Source organism: Aptenodytes forsteri, unplaced genomic scaffold (genome assembly GCF_000699145.1).
Source record: "Aptenodytes forsteri isolate BGI_AS27 unplaced genomic scaffold, ASM69914v1 Scaffold325, whole genome shotgun sequence".
NCBI lineage: Eukaryota > Metazoa > Chordata > Aves > Sphenisciformes > Spheniscidae > Aptenodytes > Aptenodytes forsteri.
The window spans coordinates 232,024-244,921 of record NW_008795575.1 but is presented as its reverse complement, the minus strand read 5'-3'; the positions used below and the strand labels follow the sequence as shown (position 1 = coordinate 244,921).

At 42.9% G+C, this 12,898-nt stretch overlaps 1 protein-coding gene across 1 annotated transcript in view; it reads right to left on the bottom strand.

The window, feature by feature from the left end:
• The window catches only part of CACNA1B (calcium voltage-gated channel subunit alpha1 B), a 313,074-nt gene that overhangs the window by 298,282 nt on the left and 1,894 nt on the right, over positions 1-12,898 (bottom strand). The window contains 2 exon segments of the mRNA XM_009282246.1: positions 5,341-5,480; positions 12,086-12,191. Of these exon segments, the coding sequence (XP_009280521.1) occupies positions 5,341-5,480; positions 12,086-12,191 (246 nt within the window).

Below are 12,898 nucleotides of genomic sequence, written 5' to 3'. Positions count from 1 at the left end.
GGTGTTTTGGGGAGTACACCAGAGCCAGTCACATAGGACCCAGTAATTCAGACATCCTGGTCTAAGGGCTCTTGAATGCGCAGGAACATGCATGTGGAGGAAAAAAAAATGCTAGAGACTATAGGCATCTGTGTATATTTGACAGCTTTAAGAATCCCAGCCCTCAACCAGACATTCACTTCTCAAACACTTTTGTGGTCACATCTCACCCCACACCCTGTCTAGGAGGTACGTCCACCTCGAATTGAAAGATCAGATGTCCATAGCCTGCTGCGCAGACCAGGCTGGATGGTTCCTATGCCTCCCCCTTTGACAGACATCACTGCAACCAGGGCTGCCGCTGCTCCTCATACACTGCACCAGGAATAGCATCTCAGACTGCCCACATACTAAGATGATCCTGGTAACTAGCAAAGCTAACAACAAGGATGAACAGGTCTTTATTATGCTACTAAATGAGTTACCTTCCAAATTATTAGCATCACCAGGAGCTAGGAGCACATTTCTCAGTCATCCAGACAATCAAGATAATTCTAGCTTTTGTAATTTGTTCCCGACAGCCTGAGACATCAGTAACAGCACAGAGACTTTGTGCACATCATTTGGCAGCTCCAGGCCTGGCACACGTTGCCTCTGCCAGTCCTACCCAGAGATCCAGGCAGCTGATCCAACTGGCTCAAGAAGCTACCAGGACTCTTCGAGAGTGTTTAATCCAGGCTGATTGAAAGCCAAAAAAATTAACTCTGCTCATAAGGGACAGAGCACGATCCTTCCAGGTGCTCCATTTATTTATACCACTCTTTAACAACTCTTGGTGCTGGACAAACGCTGCACACGGTTGTAGTCACTGCCTCCAAGAGGATATGATAGAACTAGGAAAGGACCAGAGCAACAGCATAGGTCAGCGGCGCACAGAAAAGCTCTCAGGTCAAGGGAGGTTAGGCAGCATAAATCTCTGACCGGAGAAATGCTGGAGATTCATGAAACCATAAGCATGCAGAAAAAGGAATGATTATTCTCCAGATCTTGCGATACAAAATCTAGAAGGAACCAGTGGAAATCTCAGGTAGCTAGTGATGAAAAAAAGGGAGAAGCAGTACTTTTTCTTGTGATATGTAATTAAACCATGAACCCATTACCCAGGATACGATGAAGCCAAAAATATAAACAGGCTCCAAAACACAGCTAAGGAGAACTACCCCCTTGGACCACACAGTTTAAAAGCCATCGGACCCATATTTTTGTCAAAAATCCCTAGATATCTGAATTTTGGGAATCAGGAAGATAAGGATCATTTTATCCATGTCTTGTTCTCCATTCTTCCCCCTAGCAGCCACCCTATTACATCAGCTCCAGCTAGAGAAGATGTTTGCAGTTTAACCCAGTACAGCAGTTCTTTGGACTATTGCATCCAAAGCCCAGGACACCAGGAGAAATCATCCCATGAACTCCAACAGGAACGGGTCTGAACCCTCAAGGCCCTGAATCCAGGCTCATAGCTCCATCCACTGCCATCTGAGGGGTGTAGATGTAGGGAGGACTTTGTTCCCAAGGCAGCTGTGGATACCTGAGGATTCCACCCCATGACAGGCTGCAGCAATAGAGTAAAAAGTCCCTTTGCTCCTCCCTTGGGAAAAGTGCGTAAGATCATATAGTCCCAGGCCAGTTGAGAAATTGAGGTTTTGTGTGATTTAGAGCTGCTAATGGGTGATGTCATCACCAGAGTGAATGCAAACCCATAAAAATGTGAAAATAAAATGAGCAGGAGCTATAAAATATACATGTCTCTCTCCACGATAGCAACAGGCACATCACAGCAAGGCAGCTTTCCTCGATACTCATCTACAACTGGAAGTGTTTACAAGAAATAACTAAGAAAAATTACAGAGGAAACAAAATCTTTCAAGGAGCAGCAATCTATTATTTTCCCAGGCCTTTATTAACAGCAAATCAGCATGCTTCCTTGAAAGTAAATGAGAAAAAGACACCACAGCACTGCTGTAGAATGAAACTGAGGGAGTGTTTTCTGGAAAAACAAACCAAGCCATTTTGGACCACTATCTGTTAGACTCCAGTTAACTCAATAGGATATTGATCCTGGCTGCATATAACACAGCCCTCATTTATTTTCTGATTAACAAGTTCTACTGTCTGATTTTGACAAACAAAATGTCCATCATTGCAGGCAAATTAAAAAAAAAATACGTATTTATCAAATAATCCCAGTGTGCAGGCGTTGGGTAGCAAAAAAGGGGGTTAGAAAAAACAGGTAGAAGGGGTTACCGCCTGATCACTGTAATATTTACATAAGGGTAAGTTCAATAAATGCAGAGCCTTCCCCCACAGCCTCCTCCAAAACACACCCAGACACTGGCTGGCCTTCTGCCTATGGAAACAGCTAACAAGAGCAAAGCTGTTCTTTGCCTTTATGGGTTTTAGCTAAAAGCTGAAAATGAGATCAGATTTTCTGACATTCACCATTTACCTTAATAAAAATGTGCACTCAACAGGATTAGCAGGTATACAACTCTGCGTGTGGTATCATGAAATGCATTTTCATGATCTTTCATGCTTACACAGAAAAAAAGAGAAATTAAAATCCCTCTATAATATTGAAGATCAATGTGAAACTGAGCTTAGGAACTGAACGCTGAGCACTGCCTGGGAGACACGAAGGAACATTTTCAAGTAGAAATCTTGCACATATGGAAAGGAAAGCTTTTGACAGAGTAGTAAAATATTTCAAAAACTGATGTCCTACCTATCTATATTTCTAAGAACAAATTAAGTTTAGCACTGTCCTTTTTTATTATTCTCTAATAAATTACAGAACCTGCTTGATCATCTTCTGAAACACACAGATCTCAGACCACTTTCCACAGAAACAAAAATTAAGGTCCCAGTTGTGTCACCACCTCACAGCCCCTCCCTGGAGAAACAGCCGGGTTTGTCAGTAGTAAACATTCTTCCTCGGCAACCTGCCTTTAAAGTCTCGATGCAGAAGTGCCAGGATGATGTCTGTCTCCAATGAAAGGCCTTGCTCAGACTTCCCCTTGTTAGCCGAGCTAGGGCAGGCAATGGGCAGATGAAAGGGTTTCTGGCCAGTGAAGGAAGCTCAAGGAAGAGGAACAACACAGGAGTGAGCTAAGAACATAATAAGGATCTAGGAAAATCACAGCAAAACACAACAGGCTACAGAGAAAACACTAATTCAATCCCCTGTGTGAAGCTGCAGATCTTTCAATGTTATTTCTCTACTATAGGTCCCTCCACCTCATCACTGGATTTGGAAATACAGCCCCAGATTCAGGAAAGCATTTATCTAAGCAAGCACATGAGTAACCCTGTTATTTTCGGTAGGCTCCCCAGACACCAAAAATTGGGCACGAGCTCAAGCGCCTTGCTAAATCCAGCCCTCGAATTACAGGATTAGAGGTCTGTGGATTTCCTCAGTGGAGATGACTCTTGGACTTAATATTGATCGGTTTACACTTTGCCTTCCCTGCACTGCCTGCCTGGTGGGAAGTCCATGTACAAGACAATTTCAACACAGCCCAGCTAGTATCACCATTGGAAACCAGCAGCTTTGACGTTAACAGAATTGTACTTCAAAAGAATATGCACGTTCGCAGATGGCAACAGGGTTCCTTATTACAGCTGTCTAATCAAGCCGATATTCCACAATTATGCTCAGAGATCAAACAGCGCTGCCAACAGCACTCACAATAACACCGGCACCAGTAAGATGCCGGTGTCACGCCTATAGCATCGCACATTCGGTTGCGATTCCACAAGCACGGCACGCACGCACAATGTTTCAGATACTGTCGCAAAACTTTGAACATCTCAGTCACATCTAGGCAGTTTTAAAAAAATAATCTGTTTTGATTCTTGGCCTGTGTTTATGAAAACACAAATCTAAAACATGCCTAAAGAAATAGCGATATGGCTGTAATTCAGGAAAGCTTTTATGTATAACCTTAAGTACAGAACCACTGGAGTCAGCTGAATTCAAACGTGTACTTGAATGCTTTGCTGAAGGATAAATTAAACCACACGCCAAAGTCCTTTCCAGAATCAGGGTCTGATTTTTTTTTTTTTAAACACACAAAAGGGCATAGTGCTAACTAGGAATCAGAACGTACCATCGGTGCGAATAATTGTAGCATCTGTGCTAGTTCTCTTTTCATCCTGGTACCCCCTATGCTTCCAAGTATGTAAATCTGCTTCTCCTTGTGGCTCCACTGAAGTTTCTATTGACTAAATACCCAGCCCCAGCAGCAGGAGAATCAAGCTCTGCATATTTATTTTCTTCCTCTCAATACATAAAGAATTCCCTTTGGCCTCTCAATTGCTATATCACATGGTACACTGAATGCAAATAGAATTACAGTGATAATGTATCTAATGAATATGCTATGTATGCAAGCATTCTCCTAACAGCATCCTACTCTACACCACTAACCAGACCAAAGAATATATATGTTCATCACACACAGTAGTAGAGAAGGTGCGTAAAATGAGTGCATATTAGTAACAAGAGCCAGACTGCAGTCTTCTAGGGGAAAAACTAACTGAAATCCTTCCAAGGCGAAGGCTGCAAGATCAGGACCTCACGCAGACCTTTGGAACATTTCCTTTGGAGCTTTAAAGCACTATTTGTAGACCGTAAGTGTAGCTTAATGTTTATGTTTTCATTATCCACTAGTGTTACGCTACATTTATATAAATAGATATAGAAACTGTTGCAACGTATAACAAAAATACTGTAAGGATTTCCAAGAAAGAAATTGGTGATATCATTTCAAACCAGGGTACAAAATGCACAGGTAACATTTTCAGCTCCATCCTTTGTAAGACATGCACCCTCTTTGAATTATTTTTGGAAAAGTTGTTTTATAGCAGACCAAATTCATTCCTGCAGAAGCTTCACTGATTTCAGAGTTGTAATAGCTTAAAAACAGGATGCATTTAATTTGTTAGCTCACTCCATGTTGACTTTTAAAGTCATCCTGTAATGTCAGAAGATAGATTGATTTAAATCAGGTTCAAGTACCTCATGGCAATTAGAACCTGCAAAGTCCAAGAAATGTCAGTAAGCGCCTGAATAAGATACATGTCAGCATATATACAAATAAATATCCTCAAAACCTCTTTTTAGTTGGTTCAAACAATGCTTTGAAAGTTCAGCACAATAGCCATTATTTAAAGACAGTAAGGTCAGAAATGCAGGGGTTTTTAGTACTGTTTCACTAAAATCACTCCCAACCCACAGTTAAATAACAACACAAATCAAAGCAAGGGTCCCCCTTTAACTTAGGGCAAGAGGAGGTCACTTACCCTGTGAGGACCACGACAAAATCCATCACGTTCCAGCCGTTTCGGAGGTAAGAGCCTTTATGAAAAACAAACCCCAGAGCGATGATTTTTATACCAGCTTCAAAACAAAATATTCCAATAAAGTACGGCTCAGTGTCATCCTGAAAAAGAATAAAAATCAAAGGTGTCAAGGAGATACCTGTGCTCCTGCACTGATAGCAAGAGTCATATAAACAACTAGGTGCACCAACTCCACGCCCTTTTCAGCTCTCTGAACAGAGTTGAAACCAAAAGGTTTAGGTTCACTGGAACTAAGCACAGAGAAGAATTTCATTATTATTTCTCTGAATGTAAATTTGGTTTTTTCAGATTGGCAATTCTATTTGCCTCGATTCTGATCGTTTCACCCCACACTTTCTACTTTTACTCAATATTCGGGAGGGAATTTTAATACTGAAGTTTTGCTCTAAGGGTATATTTAAACTTGAGATCACATATTTCTGTAGTTACTGACATGGAAGAAAACATGTGTTTTAGAATTCATCCAGGAAACTGAACCAAGAAGATATCTTGGGGAGTAACAGTCAGCACAGCAAGCTTGCAAACACTTGCAGGAAATTATTTATTTATCATTTATTCCATCAGTTCTTCCTTCACTCTTTCTCCTCCATTTTCTCAGTTTCCACAGCTGCGGTCTCATTTATTTTCCTTTCACTGTGTATCTGATTCAGAGAGAAATCCCCATTCCCTTCCATTAGCAGCAGCAGGAAGGTTTGTGTCTCAGGCCCGTGGTGCAGACTAAAGCATACCATGGGATCACAGCTTCATGTCCTAGCTCACTAGAGAGAAAAATCAAGCTTAGTCTCCACAGTTTTACTAAACCATCTTTTTCACTATGGCACCGGATCCCTCAGTGTCATACTTTATTGACAAGGGTTTCAACACAAACTCAATACCAAATGGAAGCATTCACATTTGGAATGAAAACGTGGGCAAGAAATGGGAACAACGCAAGAGGTGAAAGTAACGGACAACAATTTCAAGAACATGTTAATTAGCTTTGGCACCTGTAACCAATTTCCAAATGTGCCTTAGATCCCTGATTTCAGCTGCAGTCAATGGAAGTAAAGCAGCCCTATCCAAAAGGAAGCAAACTCCCAAATTAAGAGATTAGAAATCTTTGTTCCACTGGCTTTGGCATTTCTGACCATCAGAGCCAGAGAGTTGAGCTGCTGTTTGATGCACAGTTGTTTACATTTTGCAATTCTATTAATAACAAAAGGTGATTTCAGTTCTTTTTTACAAAAAGAACATGAAAGTCATGTCCTGTGGCCACAGAACAAAGAAAGAAGCAGTTTTGATACAAGAATTTATTTTATGAGCATGGCAACTCTTGCTCAACTCTGACCCAGCACTGGCACACAGACCCATGCTTTAGGCACGGTACTTGTTACAGAAAGCCAGGTTTTTCACACCTAGAAGACCAATATATCGCATACCCCCTCCCAGAGAGGCTTACACACTTAGCACATCGATATATAGCCAACTCAGCAAGTCAACCACAAAGCACTAATCACTGAAGATGCCTCCAAGCTGTTGGAAATTACTACTTCTGGACAGGCTTTTTTCCATCAGTGGCTGAATTAAAGTTTTGTTTCCTACAAAGCAGCACCCCACATCCCTACACACCTCAGTGACCCCAGCTCCTCCATATATATCATCTTTCACCCTGTCATCTCTGCTCCCCTCCACCTTTCCTAACCTCACAGCCCCAGCAACTCCACCTCCCATTCCCCTACGGCCAGGTGAGATGACCAGTCACCTGCAGATCACACACACGTACGCTGACTGGCCGGGCAGCAAAACAGAGCAAGTGACTGTTGAGCTCACACTGTAGGCCTTTCGCTGAAATGGAAGGGGGGGATGGGGGGGGAAACAAACTCAGAACTGGCTTCTCCTCCAGCCAAGGAGCTGTTTCCACAAACGGCAACGCCTCCAAGCCCTCTGCCCCTCCACAGAGCCTTACTGACACTGCTCAGAGGATACAGAAGCTATCATTGACAGACTAAGAAACTCCAGCTACCCATCTCAGTGCTATTTACCCACAGAGGAACAAGACAAGGCCATCAGACCTTTTATAACTTTCAACAGAAATTCTACAATAAGACTCTTCTTCCAGCAGTTTCTCCACAGCAAGAGCTAGAGGCATCCCAGGACTCCAACCCAGTACAGAAAAGAGGGAAGAAAGAAGAGGGGGTCAGAAATCATCATATGTGATGTCAGGAGAAGTCACCTTACTGCTCCTCCGCTTTCCTTTATGCACACAGGAGCACTCTAACAGCCCAGTCTGCCGGCTCTTCAACCCCACAAGACCTTCTAGTTCAACAAGTATACAAAATCATTGCAGACAAAGGCCTCCTAGCCCATTCTATATTTCCATCCAGAAACTACTAGCATGCCTCTAAAAATAGCTCTTCTAACACACATTAAAAAAACCCCTTTACCCACATCCACTCCCCCTCATTACTCCCTCCCTTCCTGGAAGCCTTATATCTACTCTGCTACCAGTCAGTTGCTCAATCTAGGTCAGGTGCCTGGCGATTACAGCTCCCAGCTTTAAAGAGACAGGTTTCAGGTACTCAAGGGTTTGATAGAATATGCTCTTCCCAAAGCTAGGACTACACAGAGCTCTTAGGAAGTGGGTCAAAGAAGTTCTTGTCAGCTTCTAGGGAAGCAGGAAGGCTCACAGATGGGCTTGGGTATTTATTACAAAGAAAAATTGTCATTTATAGGGTTGGCAGTGAGCAGCTGGGGAAATAAGAGGGGATAGAAAGAGGGTCTTTTCTAAAGCCTGTCTAAATTTACACTGATTTAGCAAAAGAATCAGGACAGTAACAACAGGATGAAAAATAAAATTTATGCCCCATTAGGTAGTGGGGCCTACTGCTGAAAAAAAGGATTCACGTGACTGTGTGTGATGGAAGGAGCTGGAGGGCAAGGACATGGGTGACATGCCCTGTGCAGCTCTGATATGGCACTGCTGTCGGCTCAGAAATCCAGCTGCCAGGGCATCCTGCAGCCCCCTTCAGACAGGAGGCTGTATTGCTGCTTGGGTTCAAGAGCGGGAAAGCAGGTGATAATGAGTATAAGTTGTGCGTGCTTGGAAGAAGGGCGGAGAATTTGGGCAGCAGCCAGAGCTGTGCCAGCAGGTTGTTTGTTGTGGACACAGCAAAGCTTGAGACTGGGCCAAACACACACTTAATATGTTTCAGATCAGAAACAACTTCTGAGTCTGGAAAGTCATTACTATTCCTAGTCCGTGTCCTAGCGTCTTTCCTTGGCCTTTGGATGTGACAGCCTTGATAGATTTGGGTGTGTAAGGCTTTGTTCATGCAGAGGTTGATATGAACAGCTCACATATGATTGCACGAAGTGCCTGTGAATAGGATAAAGAATTAAATCCATTAGTAAAGTGCAAGAGTTGTCATGCTGAATATCTGAGAAAGCAGTTGTATTCTGCCCTCACATCGAAACCACCCAGGGGAGCCAAACACTCAGAGCCGTAGAGAGACATGCAGATGCTCATCCTACAGACCCGCTGGTGTCTTCAAACAGGGTGTGCCCCAGCGCGGGGCAAAAAATCCATTTTCTGTCCTGCAAATTCTGATATCGTCTCTGTCAGGCTGGGACAAATCCATGGTCTATTGAAGCTTCTCATGAAAAACTGAGGAATTAGGAAGGAGACAGGGAGAGAATGACCGTGCCTCAGCCTGTACAGCCAAGAGCATCATGAGCAAGGCATCCACCTGCAAGGCCATTCAGGGCTCAGATGTGAAGCTCACACTCCCACATTTGGAGGTCTCATCACCAGGCTCTGGACCACTCAGTACAACTCCCTCAGCATCTTTTCAGTTGCCATCACTCCAGCGTGCGCAAACAATGCAATATTTGTTGGGACAGAGAGAGACTGACTCTACAATCTATTGGCTAAGGCACTCAGCTGAGATGGACAGTAGCAAGTTTGTAGCATCTCCGTTCCAGTGGATAATTACTGATGTGAAGTAAACACTTCCAGAAGCCAAAGCATGCGAGACCCCCAGCTCAGAGCAGGCAAGAGCCTAGGGGGTAGGTCATTCTCCTGCTAGAGGAAGAATTAGCTTATTTCTCTTGTCTGAAGAGCAAGGACTTGAAGCCAGTGCTCTACTTCACCACTAAATGCTTTGACCACCAGACTGGTGTTTTTTCAGAGCCCTGATTTTGACAAGAATTTCCATCCTAGAGCCAAGTAATGCTTTTCTGTGCTACAAACTACATACAGAAAATGGACAGAGAAAGAGGACTTATAACTCAGCCATTCCAATTCTTGAAATATTGCATATATTGTGACAACACTTGCTCTTCCCATGTGCTTAATTAACCCTGCTTGACAAGTAACATGAGTGCAGAAAACAGCCAAGTGAGATTACACTGCAGGTTCGTATCTCGGGTCTCTAGGGAGATACATAGAGGAAAATTTTGATCAGAGGAGAAAAAACATGAAGATGTTCCTATGGACTCCTCCCTCTTTTTCTCAGCTTTAACAAACAGACAATCTCAAGATTTTTGTCTTTGTATCTGTGGCACAAAGTATTCGGGCAGCTTTGGTTTTCCTTCAACAGCTCTGCCTACATCTCCCAGTCAAAAAATGCTTGTGATATGCATCTCATATCCTTAAGATCTGATTAACTCTTCAGTGATGAGACCTCACTCCAATTTGGAGATTTTAATGAACCCAGGAGAAGGAAAGGTATATCCATAAATCATTAACCAAAAAAGGCCAATTCCATTCTTGCCAAAGGCAGTAATAAAGCACCTGCTATTCTGCATGGACTTATAATTTGGCTCAAAAAACCCATAAATGTATGGGAATGTTTGCCCACTCTGGTTTAGCATGGATTCGTAATGTTTTCAATGAAAGAGCTTACAGTTTGTGGAAGCAGCAGGAGCATTCTAAGGAGGTTTCACTTTGAAAACCAGAAGACAGTTTTTCTTATTCGCAATGCTTAATCTTTCCAGCATATGTTGAAAACAGAAAATATTTCATGACTTGTAAAGATTCTCAGTGTTATTCTATGATAAAGCCCTTTGTACTTCAGAGTTACAAATGCGCAATATTTAAAATGGCTACAGAGTATCTGGATCAAAGACAGTGCTGCAAAACGGTGTTTGGGACAAAAAATCAGGGGTCAATCCTTCCCACATCACCAAAGCAGAGCCAACAAGGTGGAGACTGTGCATTTAACTCATTCAGTTATTTTACACTGTTCGGTGTTAATGCCAGTGCCCCCTTTTGGGATGATTTGGGCAGGAACTAAAGGGGTGTGTGCAGTAGTGGGTGCTGTAAGATGGAATTAATACAATGGGGGAAAAGACCAACAAAAAGCCTCTGGGATCCCCTTACAAATCTAGGGATATAGAGGAACATAGCAACTATGTGCTAACGATACCCACTGCTGCTTAAAATAACATATCGCCAAATGGTTACCAAGCCAGAACATCCACAAAACTACTTTTCCCCTTCACTAGTCCGTACGCTCATAACTATGGAAGGCATTTCCCCAGCGCAATCATTACCCTGGGTCTAAACCTGCGCTTTGCTCACAAACCCAGGCTTGCCTTGCTAGCCGATCCCAAAACATACAAAGGCATGGCAGAAAGATCAACATACATCTACGTTCTTAATTTTCTCCTCATCTCTTCTTAAGAAATAATTCAAACAGAAAGAGACTAAGCAAACACAGTGTAAGTGGGCAGCCAGCATCAGCGGATACATTTCCAAACAGGCAGTATCAACTAGCTGACCCTGAAGCTCTTTCTAGGTCTATCACTTATACACTTTTTCCTGTTTCTGAAGAATGAGATTGTGAGAGTTGACCGCCGGTATGGATCAACCTTGGAAACTGTAGCAACCGACGTTCAGAGGCTCTAGCTTTTGGCAGCAAGCCTAACTCTGTCTTTGTTTGCATAATTTAATATCTACATGTAAAACACATACGGAGCCATATTTATTTATCCTTTGAGTATGCACCAGGATTAATGCATTTAGGCATGAAAGATATTCCAGATCATTAACAGCAGGAGAAAAAATCAAACCAAATATTTCCCATTTTTCCTACAGTGATGATAAATGGAAGAATGATTTTGAAGCTATTCTTATATTTTCTTTTGAAATAAGATAATTTGGCTCATTACCATAAAGCCTGCAGGTAAATTATTTTCCTCTGTAAGTTGGTTTCTTTTTTTGGAAGGGAAGTATAATCATCTAAACCCGAAGTTTGCTTTGTAGGGTCCTTGATATGTGCTGTAGCAAGAAGATAGTTGAAAGACATACGAACCTAAAAGGTTACTCTGTTCTACCACTTCCTGGGAAAATATCACAGAAGTTCATTTGATTCTACAGATAATTCTGAGCATTTGGCAGTCCCTTCCTGCCTTGGTTTACAGACAACCTACGTTTGCTGCTCTTCTGATCATACTGTAAGGTCCATCTCTCCTCCTGCAATTGGGAAGGGCTGGCTAGAGTGATGAAGCATTCTTGTGAAGATGGGATCGGGAGGTTAGAGTTATACTTGTTGTCACGGACTTATTTTTTCTGATTGTCAGATCAATGGCCCTTTGTTTACATGTGGATCTTCAAAACAGACACAAGCCCTCGCAACACTGGGTGGCTGACTGCTTTTTGTATTAGACCAGAAACACAAAATGTAAATAAATGAACACAACTCACCAATCTCTCTGACATAGGTGTCTTGTCTCCATCTGGCAAATGTTGTTCCAGAGCCAGCACAATACAATTGGCTATGATTGTAGCTAAAATCATGTATTCAAATGGAGTGGGGACCAGAAGTTAAAGAAGACACTAGACAACACAAGGAGAACCTCATCCAAACCCCGTTTCTACCTAAACAGTTACATTAGTGAGCATTCCAAGATCTCTCATCTTTTTTGAAGACATTTAGTGTCCTTGACTTCCTCAGTTCTTCCTGGGGTGCCTTTGGAAGAAAAGTAGGAAATTGGCTCTCTTCTTTGAGAGAGTCGGTGACTTACACAGAATCTGAGCTGCTCAAGGAATTTGGGAGCAAGAAAGCAAATGGTTCAAAGGAAACAAAAAGCTATTAATAATTATTATTTTTAAATTAGATTGATAAGCTAAATTGCCCCAAAATAGATTATACAGCTGAATGCCATCTGCTGAACTGTTCTTCAGAATTTCCCTGTCATGTAACCTGAGCTCATAGTGTAAATAAGCGATGGGCTAGAAAAGTTCGATTTAGAGCGTCTACGCAGGTCCTAAACACGAATTACTGCTAGACTGCAATGCCCGCTCCCGGTGAGCATGAAATCATCAGCGCCCTGGCGGGGTGTGCGAGGGAAGAGATCTCACGGGAAAGAAGGCAAACCCGGCACTAGGTTCCCCTTTGCCTCTCGCCGTCGTCTCTAGCCCTGAGCCGTGCCGAGCCCCTGCTCTCCCAGGGCGGAGCCGCCCCGCGGGCAGCACGGGGGCCCCGGGGCGGGCGACAGCTCCGCTCAGCACCGCGGG